Raw genomic sequence first — 26414 nt, 5'->3', positions numbered from 1 at the left:
TGTGACAAGCATCAGTAGACCTGACACTTGGTGAAGCGGGAAAGAGTCTGGGTAAGAGGTTGTAGTTTGGCTCTAAAACTCAACTCAAAAGTCGTTGCATTCGTAACCACTTTTACCATTGGTAAGGAGGGAAGTGGCAGATATGGACATGACCATGAAAGACTCCCAGACTGTCTCAGTCCAGTCTGAAGAGAGCTCCAAGTGTATCTGCTTACAGAGTCTAGCTCTGGATAAAGGGAAGAAGAGGGATGGAAGCACATATTTTGTAAGGAGGAAAACAACCGGACACAAGTAAAAACTTGTCCGTTAGTTGCCATTCCTCAACTTTCTTCCCAGTCCTATTTCTACCATTGTTATGTTCCTCTGAGTGTGTAAGAAGATGACCATGTATGGACTTCCTGTACCAGCTGTTTCCCAACTTGTATTATCACCTTGAACAGGGGGCCCCAAATCCTAGCATCGAGGGCCGGTGTCCTTTATGTTTTTCAACCAAGCTGCCATTGAAGCTCCTTACTGGCTAAACACACGTGATTTAGGTAATCAATAGCCAAAATTGTAGGTTTTCTGGAAACCCTTAAGGCCTGGATTTGGGTACCCCTGATCTAGAATCAGACCACACACCTATACAGCCAGGTATATAACGTTTCTGCAACTGATTTAGTTGATGGTTACTCATTCCAGCAGTTCCTTCTTGTCCGAGGTAAGTTGTTGACCCCCACATGCCTTCTGACCTTGTGATGCTTTGTCGGTATCCTGATCTCTGCATGATCCTGACATGGGTCTGTCCCAAACATCTGTCATCTTGCCGAGTTCCTGACCAACATTGGCCTCGACTCCAAGTTACATCAAACGTTATCAAACTTTGTAATACTGTCAAATAAACAATTACTGGTTTGTTGAAAAACTATTGGGACCGTAGAACAGCAATTGCAAAGAATTTACACTACTCTTTGTTTCTGCAGTCAGAGACTCTGCCTCTCCCCCACATAGCTGGAGCAATTAGTTGAAAACTTTTCGCCGGCAATGCTTTAACAAGCCATTATACCATGGTCCGGGTGAATACTAGATTCTGATTGGCTGCTGGGTGTACATTAAAAAGTGATATACCACAGGATAACTGCACAGTGAAAAAAGAAGTTCCGGTCACCTAGCTTAAATGTTTTGTATCACTGCCCCGGCTTCTTTAAAACAACCTTTTGCTTCATCATTTGGACAAAAACAAAGCGGTAAGAGGAGAACTTTCTCTCTGAACTGATGCTTTTTTCAACCCCATCGGTAAGATCAGCATATATATATCGCCGAATCTTGACTACAGAGGTGGTGCAGCGCGACGAGGACCATTTGTTACGTGACGCGCCGCACCACGTAACAAATAGTTCACTTTTTGTGAGAAAAGCAATCCAAATCGGAGCAAGAATTAAGGACTAAAAACTGGTTAATATTTATTTCTTTTGTAAGTGACCATGGAATAAGCGGGTTAATGGCCTTCGAAGTGTGCATTATCCCTTTTTAGCCTTCCTTCAGGCTTCCACGGCGTGCGTTAAAAGGTGATAATGCACACTTCGTCTGCAATTACCCCTTACATATTATTTGTAAACAACTGACTTGAATTATTTTTACCTCCATGGTATCTTTACCATTAATGTCAAAATAAACAATAAACTTATTTTAATGGTGTGTGTTTGCAGTGTTTCAACACATCTGTTGTATCTTTGAATCTGAAGCTGTAACTCCTTCTGGAATCGATATTTCATCGCTTAAAATGCAAATGGCTTAAAAAAAACCCACATGGATTGTTCAGGGTTATCTGTCTTACCTGATCCAGAGTGGTCTGGGACACCGAGTAGTCCTCCAGGCCCAGTTCCTGCTGATGGTCGGTGAGCTCAGTAAAGATTTTAGCCAAGGCTCCCTCCTGGGACAGGAGCTGGTACTGCAGCGTGTTGTGGTGTTTTTCCTTGAGAACGGTGCCCGGGAAAGTTTCCTCAACAAAGTCTTCGACTGGCTTCAGGTCAGGAGGACAGCCGCCGACCCTCACAATCAGCGTGTAGCCGTCGCCGAATCTAGATGAGAGGTCGCCATCATTAAACATTTGGAACAAAGACCAAGAAACAGAAGAAGAAAAGAACTACACAAAAAACAAACCCGCCACAGCGTGTGATAAATAATGAACTCTTTCGGCTTCTTTCTTCCTAGCGTGGTGTCAGAGATGTGGAGCTGGTGGACTGGAAGGAGCGCACACGACGGCACGCAATATAGATGCCAATAAAATATTCAAAATATTACTGCAGTCATAGCTCCCTTGCTGTTTCGGCCTTCCTGCATTTGATGAACTGGAGAAGCAAATGAGCCACATACAGCTGAGAGCAAAGACGACTTGACTTCTTTGAAGAAAGACGCTAGAAGACGAACACAACTTGCTTGTCCAAATACAGCAGGAAACAACACAAGTGCATCAGAATGTGATCTGTGCTGCTCTGCTTTGACAAAAACTAAAGCAGACTAAAAAAAAAAGGGAACAGAGGCACTGAAAAAGAGAAGATCAACCAAAACAGTGACTGTAATTATTTCAGTTTGTCAGCAAAAATACACTTTAGGTTGGGATTTTTATACCTACTGGACTGTAAGGACTACGGGTTTTTTTTAACGCAAGACTTCTTTCTGACTGTGCCTTTGAGCAAAAGCTTTACTCACTCGAAAGCTCACCGGTGAAAATGAATTTCAGGCTAAAACTGGACCGAAAATGATGACATCACAGGAGAAACCGTTCTAAATAATGAATGGGGCTAAAATCTCTTTTGGGGCTCAATTTTTATTTTTTTTTCAAAATACACTTATGAAACCAAGCATGTTAAAGATATTCAAAGGAATCTTTTTAAAATTATTATGGGATGGCCAAACAAACCCAGCTCTTCTGTGGCAAATTGTGAGATTTACCTATTTTCCCGTTTTCTCACAAAACGGGGAAAAAAAACACAATTTTGAGCAATCTTCACAAACGTTTACCCATGTACTGCAATGCTAAGTCTACAACCACAACAGAAGTTTGTTGACCTGTAACCGTTGTGCTATCCTAGGCACTTTAACGTTGGGAGTTGGGTCATCTAGACCAGGGGTCGGTAACTCATGGCTCCGGAGCCACATGTGGCTCTTTCATCCATCTGTTGTGGCTCCCTGTGACTTTGGAAAATAATGAGTATTTTATAATAATTAAATTTTATTTCAGTTTGTTCATTTTTCATGGCATTTCAAAGCCGCTGATGGCTCCGTATGAAGCGTGAGCCACGTAAAAAACAGCTTCGTAATGAGCTCGCATTTATCAGGCGAGAACTGCAGAGCTGATAGCAGGGAGAGGCACGCGGGGCGGCTTCAATAAACACTCCGATCTTCTGCCGGGAACTTGACGTACCGCGGGGCAGAGACCAACTCGCTGATGACAGACTGAGAGTTCGCGCCAGCGTTGCCAGATAGCCACAGTTTTCCAGCCGAAAAGTCATCTGAAAACCGCCAGACTCAGCCAAAAACCGCCCAACACAGCTTTTGTTGATGTTTTTTTTTGTACTGGACAAATAAAATAAAAGATTTTACTAAATAAGATAGTTCAGACTAATAATAAAATGTGTACAATATTGAATATTTCTTCAGCAGGCCGCCTTCTTCCATTCATTTGCTTAACCCGCTCTATCCCCGCTATAACCTGCGTCCTGCTCTTTCATCCTTGTGCTGCGCTGGAGCGCCCCGACTATCGTATTTTGCACTCTATGTGTATAATACACTGAGGAGCGCGGGGGAAACCAACTCTCAGCTGCAGAGGATATGAACAGGTGAACAGGTAGAGAGGAAAAGCAGGTAGAGAGGCGGGGGAGGGGCTTTGGCTTCAAACTCTGTCAGAGAGATGGAAACACGGGCGTCAGATTGAGACGCAGCTTTCCCTGCGGGAGTTGAAGCAGAGACTTTCCCTGGGATGATTTATGAACTCAAACATGGAAACATGATTACCAAGTAGAACTCTTCAAAACAATAAACCTGATCTCTCCACATTCTCAGTTTCCACCATGCATTGATAAACGCATCGCTCCATGAAGCGATAAGACCAGAACTTCAGCTGGTGGCTCCTCCCAACACGACCGCGGTATCATCCTTTAAAGAACACAATGTGCATTTGCAGTGATGTATGTTTCAGAGGATGTCCGATTGGCCAATCTACATGTCAATCAAGTCCCGTACTTCTCAGTGAGGATTTTGATTGGCTGGTGAATTTTTTAGAAGTACTTTTTTTTTATCTTTTCTGGCCCGCGATCTACACTCATGTCCTTGAAGATCGACGTAATGAGCACCCTTGATATAATATATACATGCATAATATATATAATGATGTCAAAACGGGTTGTGGCTCCGGGTGCTTTCTTTTCATTAGGGGCGGTCCCAAATGGCTCTTTCAGTAAAAAAGGTTGCCGACCCCTGATCTAGACCCGCTAGACAGTGCTCTGAACCTTTTTTCTTGATTTGTGATCTTCACTGGTGTCCATGGATTACATGAAATCTTTCCACCTTTATCCACCTTTGTCATGGTAGGGAGAACACATCAATGTGAGGGTGGGGTCATCTAAGATAGCACAAGGGTTAATCTTAGGAAGAGGCCACCATCTTGAATCTTCCAAAGAAATGATCACCGACTCCTCTTAAAGATTTCAAACTATCGCCTCTTAACACCTCCAGCATTACTGGCAAGCTGCCAATGTTGGTTTTAATGTTTGTAGATATTGAACAATGTTAGTGTGGTGAACTCGAGAAAGTGGCTTTCCCCTGTTGTTTGCACATTTTTGACAGGTTTAAATCCACAAATCTCTGGCTGAAGCTGAACAAAATACTACGACAAATGATATGAACATAGGAATGTGGTTAACAAAAAACCTCCGTTGCTAAGGAAATCCAAAAATTCACTGTTGCCAATTCTTTCTAAATTTTACATAGATCAGTTCGTCACCCCAAAGTGGTTGATATAGAGATAAAACCAACAGAAAAGCCATCATTATTAAAAAATAAAAAATAGTTTATTCATGAATCTGTCACTACGGTGGGGTAGAGGGGGAGAGTGAGGGGGATGTAGCGGCCGCTGAGCTAGTGAGGGCAGGTAAAAAGGGGGTAATGGGCAGGCGGCACCCTTCGACGCCGCTCACGGCTTTAGTTAGATATTTTTAATCAAACATATTGTTTGATTAAAGAAAAAACTGCAGTGGAAACAGTTTAGTGACTTTTTTAAATAAGATGTAATACAAAATAAAACCATGGAGCATAAAATGTGTTGTTTTTTTAGGAAGTGGTAAAGGCACCACAGGTAAAACCGACATAAAACCCAACATTTGACAGATTAACGAACTATAACTAAGCACCAAAGCTAATTACCACACAGCATCTTTGAATACGGGCCATGCCTGTCACTGCAGAATAAGAACTCTCTGCCTTGTTATTCTGTCGTTAGCACTCTTATGACCCTTTGTTTTCTGCCTAATTAATTCCCTAATGTTGGATTTACTCTCAGAAATATCCGCGGTGGCTGGTATGGAGCCGCACGCAGAGTGGGTTCGGGGCTCCCTTTGTGACAATTAGAGATATGGGGGAGTAAACTGTGAGCCCAGAAGATCCCAGAGGGGGTGAGAGGGGAGGCTCGGAGCTGCTGCAGGGACGCACAACAAGCGCACCTCGCGGGCGGGAAACCGTCCCTTCTCTCACAACAGAGCTGCTGAGTTTGGAGACCACAACGCACCAACGGTGTGACTTTATAGCGCTGCATAAAGGGATCCGTGTGTCTATCACATAACTCATTCTCCATGTTTTTTTATGGACTATGTAATTATGAGTCTTGCAGAGAAAAAGTCAATGAAAAGTCTGGATTCAAACAAACTAAAGTTTTAATCAAAAACGAGAAAAAACAACAGGCCAATCTGGAAATGTTGAAAAAAATAAGGCCTGTAAAGCTAATAGCTCAAATTGCCATCTGCTACAGGTGGATTATTATCATCACTGCCACGCCCACTACCCAATAGGTGTTCAAATATTACGTCAATGTGGAAGAAAAGGACAAAAAACTAGAATCAGAACTGGAGAATTTCAAACAGTGTCTATATTTCTGCTTCCTTTGACGGTGTGAACATTGAAATTTGGTTTGGACCAAATCAAAACACTTCAATCCTGATGAGGGTGCTTTACATTTGCTTGAAACATAATCAGTCTTGCACACACAAGCAGAATATTTTACATAGATTTTTATGGACTTGGGATATTGTTGTACTCTTTTTGACTTTTGTGCAGCTGCTTCTGTTCTGTGCTTTACTTGTCTGTTTATGTAACTCTTTCCTATTCTCCGACTGTTCTTATCTGCCTTACGAAAACAAATCAAAGCTAGTTAATTAATTTGCTAACTCTGACTCTTTAACATCGAGGCATACGTTGACATGTTAACTACTGTTCACTGTCTTAACTCAGATCAATAAATAAATAAATAAATAAATAAATAATGTAATTAAAAAATGTACGACCAGGAAAGGGGTGCATTAAGGCTACGGTCACATATGTCAAAATGCCACCGCGCAGCAACCTAAATACCAGTTTTTCAGCAAAATCCTCAGATTGCCATGCAGCGACATTTGGAAACGTGAGGCGGCAGTCGCATTACTACATGTCGCAGAGGTTTTAAGAAAAAGTTAGATTTTTTTTTTACATCAGTCTGTGGCTGCTCTGGCATATTTGGAGGTGCGCTGCGCCGGTCCAGTGACAGGAAGGCAGCGGCACCATAATTGACTGATAGGAGGGTCTCCGGGGTACCCGAAATGGTCTGATGATCGTCCGGCTTCAGTCTGCCACCCTCCGGCCATCCCCCTGCCACCACCCAATTGTTAGAAATCGTTCAGTATCAGCGCGGTCACTCCAATCTGGCAATCCTGGCCACCGTAGATCCGAACGGTTTTCTCCGAATTTTGTTAAGATTCTCCTCCCAAATGAAAGTCCAGGAAAGCAAGTTCTCTGGTTTGAAAACTTTGCACACCATATGCCTTCTGTTTACATCACATTTAAGATCATTTCATTTCAGTGAACTGTCTTTTTACTGGACTGTTTCTCATCACTTTCCTACAAGACTGTCATCTCTGGCATAAAAAGCACACATTTTCTGGGTTTATTCAAAATAAAAAAGACTTGTTGATAAAAAGTGCATGTTGAATCATTTGTATTAGTTATTATAAGGAAAAGAAAGTCTAACTGGGTTTCTGTTATTGACTTCTGTGTCCAAATGGAGTCTGTGTAAAAAATAGATGAAGCTTGAGCTTTTTTGTGAGCCCTCCGGGCACCATTATAGGTTTTTTAAGCATCTGCTGCAAACAAAATATGCAGCTGAGTATGAACAATAAATAATCACTCAGCTCCATTACTTCATAGCATTGTAAACACCAAAAAATAAAATAAAAAAATGCTGGACTTTATGACTGTGTCATGAAGTCACTATGTATAGTTTAGGCTTATTGCACAGATGAAAATATGAAATAAAATATGTGGAAAAAGACGTGATTATATGGGGAAAAATTGAGAGATTTATTCATGAAATGTTCCCAGATTAACCATGTTAAAACCATGGAAGAAGTACGAATAAACCAGTCTAAGAACCAGAAATCTACGTAGAACATGAACTGTGCCTGATTATTGTGCTGTTTATATACTATTTATTAACGATTTGTGCATCAATTACAGAATTTGAATGTGATATGTGCGCTGTGTACGCAATATAAAAGTTATACATCAGCAGTACATACGTGAAAAGCCTGTTAGACATACGTGGAACGGTCGTGGAAAGCCACAAATTTGTGTATGCATTTGGCAAAAATCACGCACAATTGCATTAGATTCACGTAATGATTGTGTATAAACTATGTAAAATATGGATAAACTGCGTAATTCCCAACCGACCCAAAATTTTGAACCGAATTCATGTAAAGACCCGCTAGCCAAAACCCTTGACAGACATCTGCGCCAATCGACGAATGACGGACACAAGAAACACTTATGAGTTACGTAGATCACGCATGGATCACGGGCCAATGTCTCCCCACCCTGCCCTACTCATGACTGATTACCTTGTTCAGGTGTAGGTCCAGGCAATTAGAACATGTTATCCATCCTTGTTAGTATGGTGCAAATTCCACACAGTGAAAAGTTGTTGTTTTTTTTTATCTGCGCTCCCCTTAAAATGCAGCCACTCCTCTCTATGACCCTCCACTGGCCCAGACAATCCAAAACTCTGCAGCACCCGCACAGTTCAACCCTTGTACTGGTGCATTTGGCTTTAGCAATAAAGTTATCTTCTTTTCTTCTATATATATATATATATATATATATATATATATATATATTTTTTTTTTCCTCAGCTAAAAGAAGAAAAAAAAACTCAAAATGGTCCTATGAGACAAATTATCTTTCTTTGTGCCTCCCTGTGTCTCTGTAGGTGCACCAAAACTCGTTCTGTCATCCTTAAAGCACCTTCTGTCTCAGGTTTCATCCTGTTTTTTTTTTTTTTTTTTCCTTTGCTGGGAGCTTGAATATCAATAAATTGAGTCTGCAGCGCTCCACATGGTCATAACAACGGCGCCTCATGTTTTGAAATCATAATTCAGCTTTTAAACGGTGATTTGAAAACGACATAAAAGCAAGATCTTTGCAGCTCGGGGGTGGAATACAGCCGGGGAGAAAATAATGAATGGATTATATTTACGCTGGTGACTGCATACACTGTCGCCACTAATCCTTTCCAAATATTTTACATTACAGATATAATACAGCCGCTCAACACAGCATGACAGAGCGCCTGTAATTTCTGCGCTGCAGTTCCCTCTCCTTCATTTTCATTATTCTGCCTGGATCTCTCCCTCTAACCTGGTCTGTTGGAAAGTCATTCTTCCATGTAATTTAAAACAAACAACAGCCAGACACAGATAAGGGCATGACGGGCAGAAAATAATTTGGCTGCCTTCCCTCATCTAAGAAAGTCTGGAAAGGTCACCCTCACCGCTGCTTAAGCGCGTGTTTGTGTGAAACGCAGAGGGGTGGAGGGGGAAGACAGCTGCGGGGCAAGAGGGCAAAAGGTTGGGGTGTGGGCGGAGATGTCTGACGGCAGACTTTTCCAGGAAACTTTCTTTGTTTCTGGAGGGCATTAGCAGGGGTCCAGGTGTGTGAGATAGGACTTCTGTCCTACTTGGTGTTATCAATCTATCTTAGTGTACGTTTTTGGTGATAATCAATAAGCACTTCATTATTGTTAATGAAAATTATGATTTGGGAAATACTGTTATAACACCTTTTAATGCTCATCAATAGACTATTTTGAAATTGGATTAGTCTTATATTATGCAATTTTTATTCTGGTCAGAGCTGAATGTGACAAATGCTTTAAAAAAACACTTTTTTTGAAAATGGCGGCTTTCTGATGTTTTTTTCTCCATAGCAACCATTGAATGTTTTGGTTGCCCAAGAGTGACGAGCAGGTCTATGTAAATTTTGGAAGAATCGGCAAAAGTAGACTTTTTGGTTTCCTTGGCAACCAAGGTTTTTTGTCTGTTTGTTTGGGAACGAATTACTATTTTGTGGTACTGAAATCCTAATTTGTGGGAACAATTTAATTATTTTTTTACCCATGTCAGGACCCGGACTCCGTCGTTTTTTTTATCTTTGTTACTTGATAAATAATCTGCATTTAGGCTAAAATAGTATAAATTTTTACATATTCATGTTACAAATCAGATTATGGCAATTATGTAAAAAAATAAGTATATTATGGTGGGGTGGGATGTATAAATTAGCTTATTGCCAATCCCTGTCAATCAATTATTTAAAATCAATTTTACAATCATTACATTGAATGGATTCAATATGTAATGTGTGTATAATACATTTATAAGCTCAAATTATAATATCAAGAAGGCTTCATCACTTTCATTTTTTCAATATCTAATGAAACATTTGTAGAGATCTATGTATTTGTTATTTTTTTCTTTTTTGGTGAAAATTGTTTAACATAAACCAATTAATTAATCTACAATTAACTAAACGGATGTATTACTATAATATCAGTAAACATAGCTGACTGAATTACTAAACCATTGAATTTCTAAGGTTGTATTGTGATTTGTATCATAAATTGTAGAATTTATTTGCTAATTCTTTAGTTTCCTTTTTCTTTTGGTTTTATTTTTTTGGTTTTCCTTGTCTCTTTTTTTAAAGTTATAGTTAGAGTCTGCATGCAGCAAAGGATCTCGGGTCACACAGTTCTGGCCATAGGCTGCGTCTAACTTCACTATTTTGTTCAATCTCTGTTTCTAGCTGCGGATCTCTCAGTCAGACATTGGCCTGTAGGGAAGTATTAATATTCAAGTCGTATAAAAAGATATTCAAGAAGCGGCGATGACTGAAGACCTTGGTAACTCTGAGGAATCCACCAATCAATACGGACAGACACAAGGTCTAAACATCACAACCACGGCTAAAAACACAACACACATATGTGTACAAGCCCCGAAAAACTGTTTTGGAAACTCTTTAAAAACATAAACTCTGTTTTTTTTGCCGTCTTTCCCTTATTTTGAAAATCAGACATCTTGCTTTGACAACATTGGAAAATGATCCTGTATGGAGGCTTTGAGTTTCTTTCTTTTTTTTGTCTAACGTGTTCTTTCCAACAAGTTTTTAAAAACTGGACTGTTTGTCTTTTGGCCTAAACATACGAGGTAATAATCCATATTTACTTGGTAAACTGTTAAACATGAAGAATCCGTATGAGAAAACCCACATTACTCTTATACTTTATACATTTTCCTCAGACAAGCACTCATATTTTTACATATTTTTACTCTTGTTTAAGCATGAAACATAACAGCTTGAGCTGCAGTGTTGACGTTCCTTAATTTTAACTTTCCTACGATTTATGGAACTAACGTAATTCCAGCAGATTCTGAAGTGGAGAAAAGTAGCTATGCGCCGATACGTTAACTTACATGCTGACTTTACTTAGTGTTGGACATTGACGAAAGGCACTTTTTTTTTGTTAGCAATTAATAATAATAATAATAATGGATTGGATTTATCTGCGCTTTCCATGACACTCAAAGCGCTTACAGTGTGTCCATTATTCATTCACTCCTCATTCATACTTTGTGACGGTAGCTACGGTTGTAGCCACAGCTGCCCTGGGGCAGACTGACAGAGGCGTGGCTGCCATTTCGCGCCTACGGCCCCTCTGACCATCACCAGGATCATTCATGCGCATTCATACACCAGTGGAGCCACACTGGAGGCAAGGAGGGTGAAGTGTCTTGCCCAAGGACACAACGACATTTTGGCTGGTGGCAGCGGGGATCGAACCGCCAACCCTTCGGTCATTGGACGACCCGCTCAACCACCTGAGCCACTTGCGTAAATTGTGTTTTTGGCCAAATGTACAGTTCACAGAGTGTGTATTCTTTAACATCAGGCTAGCGGGCCGGGTTTAGCTCCGCGTTAGCTCTGTCCGAAGCGGGGCTTCCAAAGGAGGCTGTGGTCCCAAACTCCGGACCGCATTAGGGGTAAATGCTGCTACGTAGTCCCGAGAAGCTGAGTACAATCACCAGGGGCCTCATTTATAAACGTTGCGTACGCACAAAAGAAGGCATACGCCACTCTCTACGCAATGATTGATATTTATAAAAAGCAAACTTGACGGGAAAATGTGTCTTGCGCTGAATAATTTCCCATTTCCACGTCGATTATTACCGACATCTGTAGCTTGTCAGATGTAATTAAATGGATGGAAATAAAATGCCCCATCACAATGCGTAATGACGCACAATGGCTGATCTTGCGCTCTTTGAAGATGTGGCAAATGGAAGAATTCGGAGTGAACGCATCTTTAGACAGCAAGAAAACTTGCTGGCAAACGAGGACGAGTGGCTTATGAGCCGGTTCCGACTTCCTCGAGCCGTCCTGTTGGACCTCTGCGGGCTTTTTATTTCGGCCACGGTCCGAGGTTGTGAGGGTACAGCATGTACGGTGTCTGCCACCGTTTGCTACTCACATGCCTTTTTGCCATTAGTAATGCCCACACTGTGCCCTCCAAACAACATTTATCTCCTCTTTTCCACCTCGCCAACGATAAATTCTACTTCACATTGAGTGAAGTTATGTTTTTTTTATTTCCTCTCTGTGTTTGCCATGATTTCGCAATCAATGAATATTAACTTGTGGGCGTTTCACGGACCATTTATGGGCAACTATGGGCGTGTCATGAAGCCGCAAAAGCTGCGCTGCATTTAGAATTGATTGTGATTTATTAAGGGAAAAATCTGTATGATGTGCGTGCGCACAGTTTTAATATATCCGAATATTTCTGTGCGTACGCACGTCCTATGCTTCATCCGTACGCCACTTCTGACGCAAATCCTACGCAAAGTTTTATAAATGAGGCCCCAGGAGAGCAAAACTGTCACAAAGCCATCTCCCCCGCCGCTAACTCTAGGCTACAAGCCTGTCCGCACTGCTCCTAGCATGTCTGTGTCTCTTAGCAGCCGGACACACGGAGATAGCACTGACATCATCGCCCCGCCTCCCCTCTGGAAATGCTAAGTCGAATTGAGATATGCGACAGTTTTCGCAGGGTGGATGTGAAAGTGAAAATGGAATCCCCTCTTTGCATTTTCATTTTAATTATGACACAGAATAAGCGTTTTTTTACGTAGAAAATGAAAAAGCATTTTGAAAGGTTGATTTTTCATTTTAATTTTGAGTGATGCAGTTACATTTTGGAAATGAAAAAACATTTCTTTTAATCCATTTTAATTGTCAAATTAGACATTTCTAAATGAATTTTGCTACACATTTCCCAGAGAACTTATTGAAAATGAAATGTCAAATACCATTTTCTTTATCATTTTAATTAAGTGACAGAATAAGCGGTGTTGAAGTAGAAAATGATGAATGAAAAGGATTGCATTTTCATTAAAATTTTTAGTCATTTGAAGCAGCTTCATTTTGAAAAATGACTAAAAGCATTTCTGGTTTTGATTTTTATTTTTGCTACACAATCGCTTCCATAGTAAAGAGAGTTTTGCATAAACCACCAAAAACTTCTTTAAAAGTCTCCAAGTGTTCTTTCCAGGCTTTTGTGTAAACAACAATGTCGTCCAAGTAGACTTTACAGTTGGCCACCCTGGAAAAACTCAGTGCATGAAACATTGAAATGTTTCTGGGGCATTCTTGGGACTAAAAGTCCTGACTGTATATTGCAGAAAATGATCTGGGGTTACAAAAGCAGAGATTTCAGAAGCACAAGAGGTTAATGGAACTTGCCAATATCCTTTTAGCAAGTCCAGTTTTGTGACAAATTGAGCTGACCCAACTCTGTCCACACAGACAGACTGGGGTAAAGGAAATGTATCAGTCTTGGTTGTTTTTTCCCCCCAAAGTTTGAAAAATAATTCCCCTTTGGTGTAAAAGTAAAGATTGGAAGTCTGTTTTAAAAGAAAAACTTCATAAACCCATTTCTTTGGATTGTATTTTGATCTTTTCCTGTCCTCCAATGTTTCAAATTTAAATGAAAATATCTCAAAACTAGGCTTTTTACACCTATTATTAGGTTTGATTAAAAAATATTATTTTAGAATAATAAATTACAGGTCACGATTTATAAAAACCACATAAAAATGAATTGCATGGCAGCTCTCGGCATACTAAGGGACCCCTTTATAGTATTCTTTCCTATTACTGATGTAGTCGGGTCATTGTAGCTCAGACCGGAGACTCTAGTTTTATTTTTCATGTTTATAAATTGCTTCTCTTACAAGTTCTGATTAAATATTAAAATCCAATTTGTTGCACATTAGACATGGAGGCCAAAAAAAAAAATCATTGAAAACAGATAAGGACCTTTGTTTTTATGAAAAGAAAGGATGACATTTCCATCGGTGCAAGGGCGAAAAGTTCCAGACAGATGAGGAATCCGGCGACCGTCAAACAAACAAAGCGGCAGATGCTGCAATGCAGAGTGCGCACTTGCATCCGGCGCCATCTGTATCCGTCCATGTTCTCGTCTTTATGACACTGACGACGCTGATACTGGCGTGCACGGTAAGGAGAATTCTTTTGTCATCCATCTCTCGGGGTGACGTGCACTTAAAAGCAGTAAAGTCTGGAGTTAATAGCACGCCAGAAGAGCTGATCCGCCGTGAGTGGGAAGCCGTTTTTATTGGACTTCTCGGCGTCAACTCCAGGCACAGGAGGGAGGAATTGATCCAAACTTTTAGACACCGCTCTTATAAAAACTCTCCAGCCAGCGCCGCCGCCGCGAATTACCTTAATGCATTAAAGTCCCTTTACACCCCTCTTTTATATCGTGACGTGCTTTGGCCAAGGAGAAAATAAGACTCTGGGCTGCGGGGTGTTTTTTTCCCCGACAGGTGCTCTGTGAAGAGGGGATCAGAACGATATCCATCAGAAGAAAACTCCTGAAACGGCTAGAGCCTGTCCTTCCTGACTGACAAGATTATAGCCGCGCTTTGAAGCTGCTTTTATTGGTTCCCCCCACTTCATTTGGGTATTAAGACCTTGGAGCTTTCACAGAAGCACACCTCCACTAAAAACTATTTATTGCCTCCTGTTTATTTTCTTTCTTACCTCCCTTCTCTATCTGCCACTTTTTTTCAAATCCTCCAAAAAAACTGTCCTTTCCAGATGATCATAGGGGTGTAAATGGGCTATTTTTTGCCTCATTCGGGGAGGGGGTTGAAGCGACACAATGTGATAGACCTACAGTTGACTAAAGGGGGCAGCACCTACAAGGGAGTTAGAAGTCTACATTTGGCGTTAGAAACAAATGGAGGCGTTTGAAGGAGGACGGGGGAGGGGGATGAGCATGTATTACATGTGAGCAATGGGGGGTCAAAATGCTGGAGCTGCCCCCATGGTGCGCTCCTTTCTGACGGAAGGGAAGGGCGACGGCAGAGGGAGGGAAGCGAGCTGTGCCTCCTGCGCTGAAGGTCATGCGCTCACGTGTTGCGACCACCGTGTGCACCACCTGCCCCCACAGGCGGGGCCCTTCCCATCTTTACTGCCACCAGCATCAATTAAAAAGAGTTTTAAAAAAAAAGAAAAGAGACTTATTTTTGACTTTTTAGATGTTTGTGGGAGAAAGAAGGGGGCCGCACAGGCGTTTGGCGGGATACTGACTGCAAAAGAAAACAGAGACGACATTCCTTAATTGCCTTTTCAGTCATTAACGGGGTCCCACACCTCATGAAACATTAATTACACTGAGCGCCGCAGCGATAGGGACGCTTAATTAGAAATTATTCACTGCACGGAGAGGAGTGAAAGATAGTATTTCAGTGGCATGTCAATTGTCGGCGTGAGATCTAAAATAAGCGCAGCGGAAATGCGTGTCGACGCAGCGCTGATCTGCTTTCGTCCTGTTTGTCAGGTGAAGTGAGATCCCTCTTTACCTGATGGTAAGGGAAATAGCAGGCCTACTTCTCTGCACCGCTTCACACCTCTAGGGACTCCTCCAGGTCCTATACCTCCTGCGTACCTCATGAAGTATTTACACCGGCCTGCTCTTGTCGCCACATCCTGGAGGGAGTCGACACGGAGGATCTGCTGGTTGCTTGAACATCTGTGGCGGACTGATTTGTTGCTTTAGCTCCATTTCTTGCCTTCTCCTTCCCCCCACTTCCATTATTGATATGACACTAACACTAAATACCCTCAACGCTGTTGCCCTGTCCTTGTAGCGCCAACATTTTCCCGCCTCCTCCCGAAAATTCTCACACTCATAATCCCAGGTTAATTGATTTCTATTCGTGAAATGATGGCGATGATGTTTTTGAGTTTGGAGGCGTGTAGAGAACGCCGTGTTCCCTACAAAAAGATGCAGAATGATGTCACAAGGTTGTACCAAAGGCAGCAGGTTGGCCACATTCTTCAAGGAAATACACATAAGGTGTCAATAAGGACTGAATATGGGCAAGAGTCTGGCAATACGATACGTATCGCAATACGTATCATTCTAGTACGATGTGACCAAAGATTGTAACAGGGACAATTTAGACAATTAGACAATTTACAATTGGATGTCAATTTAAGGTGAAACACCAACAACCTTAGCAAAGTTTCCCTTTTGCAAAGGATCATACAGTTAACTGCAATGCAATGATCATAAGGGTGTAAATGGGAGAAAATCTTGTAGGCTATGTCTGAATCCCTTTCATAGTCTTTAACTACAAAGAAAGCGATATAGTGCAGGAATACTTAGATTTTTAAATCTGTTTGGACATTTCTTTTTAAACAAATATGACGTCATAGATTTCAAGAAGTGAAAACCTAATAAACACGAGCATTTTATGATGACTGTTTATGCATGCACTGTGTTCTGATGATAAAAAAAGGTTGATGGCTTATAAAAAAAAAAACATTTAAACCCATTTTTCTGCTCAAAAATTGTTCAAGCGCAATACATTTTGGTCTATATGTGCCAATATAATGAGAACTGGTGCACACTGGTTTTTCCGCAGAGAATTCTGGGAAATTTCTTGGGCACTCAAATTTGGAGTTGTAAATTCGGACAGCACTATATAGTGAATAGTGATGCAGTAATTGCCGTAGGATTCTGCTGTTTTCATGTTAAGAGGTACTATGCTGTAAACCGCAATGCAAACTGGGAGAAAGTCTGACAGTATTCTGCGCTTTGATGCTGTACTGTAAATTGCAAAGCAGTGTGGGCAAAGCAAAAAAGAAAGTTCCTGTGGTTTAAAGGAACTGACTGTAAACAACTGAGCATTATGGGAAAAAAAAGAAGTGCATGATTTTATTTGACTGCTCAAGATCATTCCGAAATGTTGTCTCTCAGCTAATTTGCGTCAGTTTGGCAGCTACAAACTCTATTTTGGTGGGTGTTTTTTTCTTTCCTGGAAACAGCAGAATGCATTATGGGACTGAAAAGTTTGAATGTGTTGGTGTTTGTCGCAAAAGTTATTGGTTTACATCCAGGCCTCAAAATTAAAATGCGTTTTCTTTGAAATTGTACTTTTTCAGGGTCCAAAGGCCTACCATACCCTACCAAATTACTTCACCAGATAGATTGATATAAATGTACCGTCTAGTGCTAGTGTATCTGTGTACACTAGTGTGATTACAATGGCAGTTGCTCACATCTTGGTGGTCAATACACATAAAAAAAAAAAAAACAGTGAGGAAGTGCACAACACTAAACGAATTGTCAGCAACTTAATTAAAATAATTTACAATATCTTACTGTTACAGTAAGCTGCACTATCAAAAATTACAGTATTTTACAGGCAGGACTGCTGTCAGTAAAATTTACAGTGAAAAGCTTATATTTAAATTGTATAAAATTCATTTTATTTAATATAAGTTGCTTTCACCAAAGCTCATTCCAAGTGCTTTTACTTTAGAAAAATATTTGAAAAAATAAAAATCAATATGTTTGGTTTTATAAAATGGAATATTTTCCAGGAAAAAAAACTAACAAACACCTAAATGAGCTTTAAACAAAGTTTTTTATTTTTATTTTATTTTTAACATTGGAGGTTTAAGTCTTAGTAACATCGCATGTGTTAATAAATACTGAAATCTGTCATCAAGTACTGTAAAAAGAAATAAAGATTTTCTACTTTTTCACTTTTTATTCTACTAGCTTTTTGTGTTAATCTACACTTAGTTGAAGTTTAGTGATACTTTTCTTTTTTCTTTTTTTTATGATACTTTTCACTGTGGTATTGTTTATTTGTAATCATAAGAACATCATATTTTAAAATACTGAATTTTATTAAAAAAAAAGTAGTAGCAGGAATTAAATTTGCATTAATTGATCTAATATTTTCATGTGAATTCTAAGCATTATTTTGAACATACAGCTTAACATCATAAACTGTAAAATGACAATCAGCTTTTATTTTGTTCTTTTTTCCAAAATATCCTAAGTCATAATACCAACATAAACGTAATGCCAACATAAACACAAATTCATTTTTGGCTGAATTTCCGGCATTTCAGTTTGGGAAAATTCAAAGATACATTTTTTCCCACAATATTCGGTGCCTGCTTTGTTGTGTCAGAGCTAAATTAAAAAAAATAAATGAGGAGCTCTTACCTGTTCTTCAAGTGCTGTATGCTCCCAAGGCACTGGAAGCGGCCATTAACCATGATAGCCATGCGGGTGCACAGCGCTTCACATTCTTCCATGCTAAAGAAGAAACATAAGAAATAACATTTTCACAACATAGCTTCTTTAGTTACCCTCCAATAAAAAAATTGAAACGCCTTTACTTGTCTGTTCAGCTGCTAGTTTGTGTACTGTCTAAGAAAAGACAGCTCATTTTTAGCCTTTTTTTAGCTAAACTTCTGACGATCGTGATCTAGATCAAAGTAAATCTTGAACAAAATAAAAAATTACCACGGTGGCCAACCAAAGATATCAATCTGACTAATAAGTGGCCTTTTGTAAAAGACAACAGACTACATTTTCAACCCACAAAAAATATTTTTATGAACGCAATGGATGCAGTTGATTTTTTGTTTCTATAGAAAAGCGCCTTTGGAGTTGTTTGACTTCTCTGTTGCAGTCAGTGTGTAGTAAGTCCTACACAAGAACTCTCTTGACCACAACAGACTGGGACAGTGGACGCCACACCAATCTGTCTGTCAATCTCACAGTCCAATCTTCCCTCTCTCACGAACAAGACTAAACACCTCCACCCGGGGTAGGATATCCATAGGTGTGAATGTGAGAGTGCGTGTGTGTGATCGTGGACATTCGACCTGTCCAGGGTGTCCCCTGCCTTTGCCCACAAGTGGCCAAGATAGGCTCTGGCAGCCCCGTGACCCCGAAAGGGCATAAACAGAAGAAGATGAATGAATGAACCCGGAGTAGCAGCACTCCATCCACCCAGTAAGCTAGTCCAATGATAATTAAGGCTGGATGTAGGCGTAAATAGACGAGACCTAGACCTCATGAAGGTGGGGCAGGGCTCCAGACTGCGAGCAATTGGTCGCATTTTGCGACCAAAATTTGAGAGTGTGCGACTGAATTTTACATCCAGTCGCACATGCGCGACCAGTAAATTTGCCTCCCTCACCCTACGTATTTTTTCATACTTTAAACGTGGAAGGGGCACGTCAATGATCAATGAAATGATCAATGAGACGCGAGCGCACACGCACGCAGGCAGACACACACACTCGCGCACATACTCATGAAACGCGAGCACGTACACTCTCGCATGATGCCTGTGTGTGAGGCGGCCACTGCGTGTCAGAAGAATAGGGAAAACCACTGTGAGTGGCTAAAATGCGTGGAGGGGGAGGGGCCTGGAGATAATCGAGCGCGCGTAAACATCTGTGGGAAGGAAACTGAGACAAATATCACAACCTGATATGTGCGTCTGAGCTATGAGCAAGCGAACTATTGATTCATTCTTCCGACCTGCGGCTGGTGTACCAGTGCCAGAGTGTACAGCAGGGGTCTCAAACTCGCGGCCCGCGGGCTATTTGCGGCCCCCAAGATGATATTTTGCGGTCCCCGCCTTAATATGAAGGTTTAATGTCACTGCAGCCCGCCAGTTTGTATGAATGACACTTTTTCATTGTCGTGCGCGGAGCTGACCAACCAATCACAGTGGGATATATGACTCTTGGGGGGCGTGACAATGACAGGGTTTGAAAGCAGGAAACCTGACTGCCCCCTCCCCGGACCACATTAAGGAGTTCCTTACTTTCCTTTAGAACGTATTTATTCGCTCGTGATTTTCTAAATCCATGCAGTCCGTGCTGAACTTTTCTCTGGGCCGCACAGAACCGGAGGAAGGTTTAGGTTTTGGTTACGGTAACGGCGGCGCATCAAATGGTTATGCACGGCCGTTACGGCAGCACACCGCTCCCGTCCCGCGGGTGTCGGGTCAGCTGAGGAGAATAAATGTCCCACACCTACATGCGTGACAGCTAACAGGGCTTGAACTTTAAACACGCTCGAGCAAAAACAACATTAGTTTTAGACTCACTGAAAATACGTGGGGAAAATGCAACGATAGACGTGTTTGAGATGAACCGGCACCTCGCGTGGATCATTGGGGAGACCAGGCGGGGGGGCTGTGAGATGAAAGCAAATCTGCAGCAAGACTGAAGGAGAACAGGAAATTGGAGTTGTCCTTAACATTCAATTTAGTTTTAATATTCTTCTCCCCCTTAGTATGATCTGTGTTATTATATATTTTATGATTATTTTAATGTTTTTTAATGTATGTAGCCTTTTTTAATGAATTGGTATTTTAAATTATTTTAATTAATCACTCCACTACAAAAACCATCAGGACACATGTCCCATAATGCATTGTTTTGTAGTCTGTAGGGCAGCTTTCAGGCAGTTCAGTTTCCAGCTGTGTCCGGGTAGGGTTTGCCCCTTGCTCCCACCCCTTTCTTGCGATATTTTTGTGATGATTGACAGTTGATGTTGGAGCAAAAACAAAAATATATGTCACACACCAGGTGATCTGCGCAGCGTTGAGTTCACCTGGGTGATCTCAAACACGCTTATTGTGCATCTTGGCTGCACCTATTTGGTGTCACAAAGATAAATTTCCATCCGTTTTCTTTACTTATTTGTACTGTCATGACAGCGATGCTTTTGTCAGTTTACCTTCTTGTTGCATCTTCAAAAGTGCAGAATAAAATGTGACACTGAATTTGCAGCACATTGTAATTTTTGCATCTATTATTAAAGTATTTATTAGTAATACAGTGGAAATCAGTAGATTTGGTTAGAATGTTGATTTACGGTATGCGCCCCTAAATTTTCTGGTTGTGCCCCTAAAATTTTCAGTTAGGGGCCACAGTGCTCCTAGTGAAAAAAGTTAGTCTGGAGCCCTGTGGGGCAAACAAAAAACTACTTGTGTTGCTTAGGGGGAGACATGACAGAAGGTAAAAGAGCCAAACATACTTTATCAAAAGCGGAAAAAAAAATCAAAGCAGGTTTCTTGTTCAGATAGATTTAAACTCAAAGTGACTCTAAAGCTACGTTCACACCTCCCTCGGATACGCGTGTCCAAGCGGTCACTTCCAATGACACGTCTATGTAAACGCACATACGCGCACACGTTTCGGGCTTCCTTGTTTGTAACTCTCACGTTCACGCATAGCTATGCATGTTTCCACAACCGTTTTTCGGGCTATGTGTACAAACCACATGGCCACTAAATGGGTTTTGCCAGTTAAACCAGGTTTTTTTTTTTTTTTTTAAAAACAGTTAAACCAGGGTTGACTAACCGGGGATTAAAGAGATTTGAAAGTGATGTGTGGATTTGGTTTACATAGTGAACACAGACACGGAAACGTGCCAGAGGACAAAGATAGACAAAGGCCACCCTCCTGATATGATGTTAATTAGTATCCCCAATTGCAAGGATGCTAGCAATGAACCATTTCCATATTGTGCCAAAATCGTAAGTCTTGCACCTCTTCGATAATTCCCACATAGTTGTCCAACATGAAGACAGGAGAAAAAGAAAAACACTGTTTCTCGAATGTGAACACCATGGGCTAAACACACGTTCAGGAAGCGCATTCTCAAACGCATCCAATGCCTGGTGTTTACGTATCTTAGCATGAGCTTTTGTACAGAATACCATGTGACTAGGTTTTTTTTATTTTGTAATCTACATAGTTTTCATTCCTGCAGCAAGTTGGAACTTTTTCAGGTCCAGATGCAACATGTGCAACATGAGAAATGACTTAATTAGGAATGCGAGTTTGTAAAACCTGGTCAATTGGATACCTGACAAAACATAACCACCTGGTCATGACACGGACAGTTGGATGCGGCTCCACCACATTGCCTCAGACAACAACAGAGGCTTTTGTTTTTTATGGGAAGAATAGATGAGGAGAGGAAAATAAACACCCAATTATGCATCGGAAATGGTCAAATAGGTGGATAAACCTGGACGATTGTGCAACAGATGGAAACACGACAGAGAGATAGAAAAAGAAAAATGTAGGTTTCCTTCAGAACGCTTGGTGTAATAAAGAGAAAAAGACTTCAGTGCTGATATTGACGCTTTCTCCTCTCAAAAAAGAAGAACAATAAATGCTGCAGTCAGTCGATACGCCCTCACGCTTCACGAAACTTCAGAGCAGCCGGCGTGTTTCTGGCAGCCGATATTAACTGCCACACTGGAAACAACACCTCTCAACAAAGTGGAGCAGCTGTCAATTATATTTTCCAAAAAATGTATGGCTCCCGCTCATTTGAGAGAGTCGGAATCAGACGGGATTTACCTGTGTGACGTGAGGACGACCGAACGGCCCTCTTTGATGACACTCAATATGCAGTCCCACAGGAAACGCCTAGCTTTAGGGTCCATCCCGGTGGTTGGCTCGTCCTGCAATAAAAGCAAAATGTTATGTCATATATTTTTAATTTATCTTCTAAACCCGTTATGTCCATTTTAGGGTCACAGGGCTGCCTGAGCCCATCCCGGCCACTCGTGGGCGAAGGCAGGGGAAACCCTGGACAGGTCGCCAGTCTGTCGCAGGGCTACAAATCAGACAACAACGCACCCACACAATCACATTCACACGTAGGGACAATTTAGAGTAACCAATGAAGCCGGAGTCCCCAGAGAAAACCCACACATGCACAGGGAGAACATGCAAACTCCACGCGGAAAGGTGTTCGGTTTCAGTGCTTTGTTTCAGGAGGCCATCGTGTTGGAGCCAGACATCGTCATCTACCAGTGGTTGGTCCAAGTGGATCTGGGTCACTGTTTCTATGGCAACCACTCTCGCCCGATCAGGAGCGAGCTTGTTAAAGGTCCACACCCCAACCACTTATAAGCATTGACTGTATATGTTAACAATAGTGGTGATCCCTTCCCCCCTTGCATTCCAAATAGGATCTACCGGATTTTCCGAACTATAGGTCAGATGGATTATAAGGCGAACTGTCAATAAATCATCTATTTTTGAACTTTTTTCCATATAGAAGGCGCAATAAGCATGGCAAGAGTCACAGATAAATCTGTCAGTCAGTTAGGCTATATTACCTGCCTTTACAGTAACTCTACAACTAGTTTGTAACATACTACACGTTAGGCGTGTTAGCATATTCACAACACCTGTAAGTCCCAACCTTGTTTGCAACACGTAAAAAAACAAACCAATACCGCTAAAACTAACGTCACTCTGACTACGCTAACTCCCATTATACGTTAGCCACGTTGGCAACCTTTTTTGCAACTCGTAAAAAAACCTGACTGGCATGTTAGCAGAGCGCCATGTATCTCTCATAATAGCTTCAATGTCATTAAGTCACAAACTCAATCCTGGTTGGTGATAGAAATGTTAACGCAGACCGACTCGGACCAATCACTGCTTCCTGATAACGTCTGCCTCCAAGGTGGCGGCGCCTGTTTTGCGAAAAAAGGGCGACTGAATTGACTTTATTTTGTAGGAGTCCGAAATAATCCATTTTCTATTGGTGATGTCGCACACAGGTTCAGAAGAACCAGTCAATCAAACGTCTTGCTTGATCGACTTATTTTTAGGCATCTGATTGGCCAGTTTATAACTTGAATAACTTGCACTACAGACAAAAATATTAGAAAAAAAAGAATTAGGATAATCAAGAACGTGTTAAAAAAAAAGGTATTAGAGCAAGAATGGTATTCTGACAAATAGAATGACTGAGTAATAGGTGTTTATTTCTAAACTTCTTGGAGCCAGTGGGTACTTCCTGTTAGGAACCCAAAGGGGGAGGGGTCACCTATTCCACTTCTCAGATGCAGTCAATAAGTTCCAACTAAACAAATCAATGAACCAACAATGAGAGGAGCATCTTAAAGTGCACACACTGTGCAAAGGGAATTACCCAGCACTCCCGTGTGCAGATAATGAGGACACATACTGAAGCGCAGGCCGAGGCGGCGCAGGCGGACGCTCGCAGCGCCGCTGCTGCTTCCCTTCTCCTCGGGGCTGGTCTGTTCACACACGATTAGAGAGTGACAGCCCTCAGTCTGACTGGTTTGCTTCCAGACTGGGTCCCTCACTTGTAAAATCCTGCAAATCCCATGGGGTATTACTTTCGCCAAGCCCAATGTGAGCTTGTGCAAACCGAGCTGCCTTCAGGCCGCCTGGGCGAGCACACAAAACCCAAACCGACAGAGGGAAGTGGAAAGAGATCCTGCTGCTTTAACAGCAACGTTAGCTTGGTTGAGACATTATAATTATTTTGTTCTTTTTTTTTTATAACAGAACCTAATATAAAATTCAGTAAATATTAATAAAATCATAAAACTTTCAGATTTCCCCCTATAGACTAGATTAGGAGGACACACATTTTTAAAGTTTTTCTGAAACTGACCTCCTAAAGTGTCTGTTTTTAAATATTGTTTCATACTCTAATGCACATCAAATGCATAAAAGCTGCAAATAACTGAGATAATGTAGTAAAATGGTTGGAGAATTGTTTCTATTTGCCTATAAAATCCCTTTTTTCTTTGGTGTTTATTGGTTTAACTGTGCTAACATGGTCTTCTGTGCTCTAGGGGCTTCCGTCTTTCCTGAAAAGTACACCTTTTTCCTTGTCCACAAGTAATGTGCCCGCGGTCCTGTGGGAAATTCAGGGGGGATTTGCGAGTTTGATCCACATCCTGTTTCCTCCGGTTCTTGTATGTCGCCTCGGCTTCCTGTACTCTGTCATCTCCCTGCATCTTGTGCGCTCACACAGAAAGTACAGGATGCCCAAAAGCACCAATAAGCAAAAAGTTTACTCCTAAATCCAGATAAATCCGCGGCATACGGCACTTCATGAGTCAGAGCGTCAAAATAAAGGCTCGTCTCACCAGGAAAATCACAGGGGGGCATCCGATCAGAGCCATCGCCGTGGAAAGTTTGCGCTTGTTCCCGCCGCTGTAAGTTCCCGCCGACTTATTGGCATATTTGACCAGCCCCAACTTCTGGATCCCCCACTCTGCCACCTTTAAAAGACAGGAAAAAAGAGAAGACAAAGTGAACATTATGGTGTCAGGAGGAGTGTTCATAAGAGCCCCAGCTCTGGCCTTATCTCATGATGGATGATATTTTGGCTGGGTTCTCCTGCGATTTCCAGCTTTGTGCTTTTCAAGGACGAGCGATGACAGCTGGGCTCACTGTTAGACCTTAATCACAGGCTGCTGGGGGACTTGACTGTTCTCCCAGCTATTTCAACTCTACCTTGTCAAACACAAGCCATTAGGAGCTCTGCTAAAGCGCAGGACACGTACGGGGGTAAGACTTACCGTGGGGGCCGCATCGCCGTCATGTAAACGCGGCGGCTTTTATTAGAGGAAATGCTAATCAGGTTGCAGATGGGTGTCAGGAAGGAGGACGTAGCGAGGTACGGCTGCAACCGTGAGGCATGCAGCTAAAAGCACTTTCAGACAGCTTAGAATTGGCAATCAGGGAAGCATCCGCGACAGTCTGACTGTTATTGATGGCAAATGTAGCGCCTCAGTCAATGTTGTTCCTCCAGCTGTTCTGTTTCGTCTTGAATAAAACATTTCTAACTGCGGATTTCTCTCGTTTAGAAATCCTTTTCATATTTTGTGATGCATTGGGGGGGAAGAAATAGGCAAAATAAATGTTAGGTTTAACACTTTACCACCAAAGATGTCGCAGGCAACAACTAAACACAACGCGTTCTTTGACATATCATGACTCGTTGATGCAATCAACGCAAATCAGTTGACTTTGAAATTTTTTGCTGCTTTTTATATCGACTTTGCACTGATATGCAACTCATTACGATCCTAAAGGCTGCTTTTTCCACTTCAGAAACTGCTAGAATTATGTTGATTGTGTAGACGGTTAAAGAGGTACGGTTGTCGAAGAAAGTAAAAACTGAAGCCAAGGCCTTATCGTACGGGTGCTGCGGGTTTTTGGGTGGTTCTGGGCTTGTGTGTGTGTGTGTGGGGGGGGGGGGGGGTCGTACAGGTGAGCAGCCGCATCTCAAGGGGAGCAAAGGAGTAAGAATATCGTGAAGTATTTGTAAAGCTAATGTAAGTCACACACACCTATGGCGTACGGGTGACGCTGTTGTACGTTGTACTTATGCCATGGCTCCTTAGAGGTGGATACGAGCTGTCTACAGGCACTTAAAGAATACGTATAACCTGCACAGCCTGTACATGCGGCATTTAGAGGTGGTCAATAAGGAGCTAGTACTGACACCTTACATCAGCCTTACATCGTAAGTGCGAGGAACTTCAATTACCCTTACTTATACCATGGTCATGATGAATTCTCAAGTCTGGCTGCTGGGTGAGCATTAAAAAGTGATAACACACAGTGATCACCGCATGCCT

The 26414-nt window shown here is 41.6% G+C and overlaps 1 protein-coding gene across 5 annotated transcripts in view; it reads right to left on the bottom strand.

The window, feature by feature from the left end:
* LOC101164844 (phospholipid-transporting ATPase ABCA1) overlaps positions 1-26414 on the bottom strand; it is a 238054-nt gene that overhangs the window by 9567 nt on the left and 202073 nt on the right. For 4 of the 5 annotated variants that reach the window (XM_078936178.1, XM_078936179.1, XM_023965796.2 and 1 more), the window contains exons 44-47: positions 24915-25049; positions 22351-22454; positions 18173-18265; positions 1817-2060 (exon numbers count right to left, since the gene is read on the bottom strand). In XM_078936178.1, coding sequence (XP_078792304.1) covers positions 1817-2060; positions 18173-18265; positions 22351-22454; positions 24915-25049 — 576 coding nt within the window. Of the gene's footprint in view, positions 1-1816; positions 2061-15735; positions 15922-18172; positions 18266-22350; positions 22455-24914; positions 25050-26414 lie in introns of those variants that run through there. The other variant, XM_078936181.1, reaches the window with a different exon arrangement.

The sequence above is a fragment of the Oryzias latipes genome, chromosome 18, assembly GCF_053564925.1.
Source record: "Oryzias latipes strain Hd-rR chromosome 18, Olatipes_Hd-rR_3.1".
Classification (NCBI taxonomy): domain Eukaryota; kingdom Metazoa; phylum Chordata; class Actinopteri; order Beloniformes; family Adrianichthyidae; genus Oryzias; species Oryzias latipes.
Note: the sequence above shows the minus strand (reverse complement) of the source record. Positions and strands in the feature narration are given on the sequence as shown.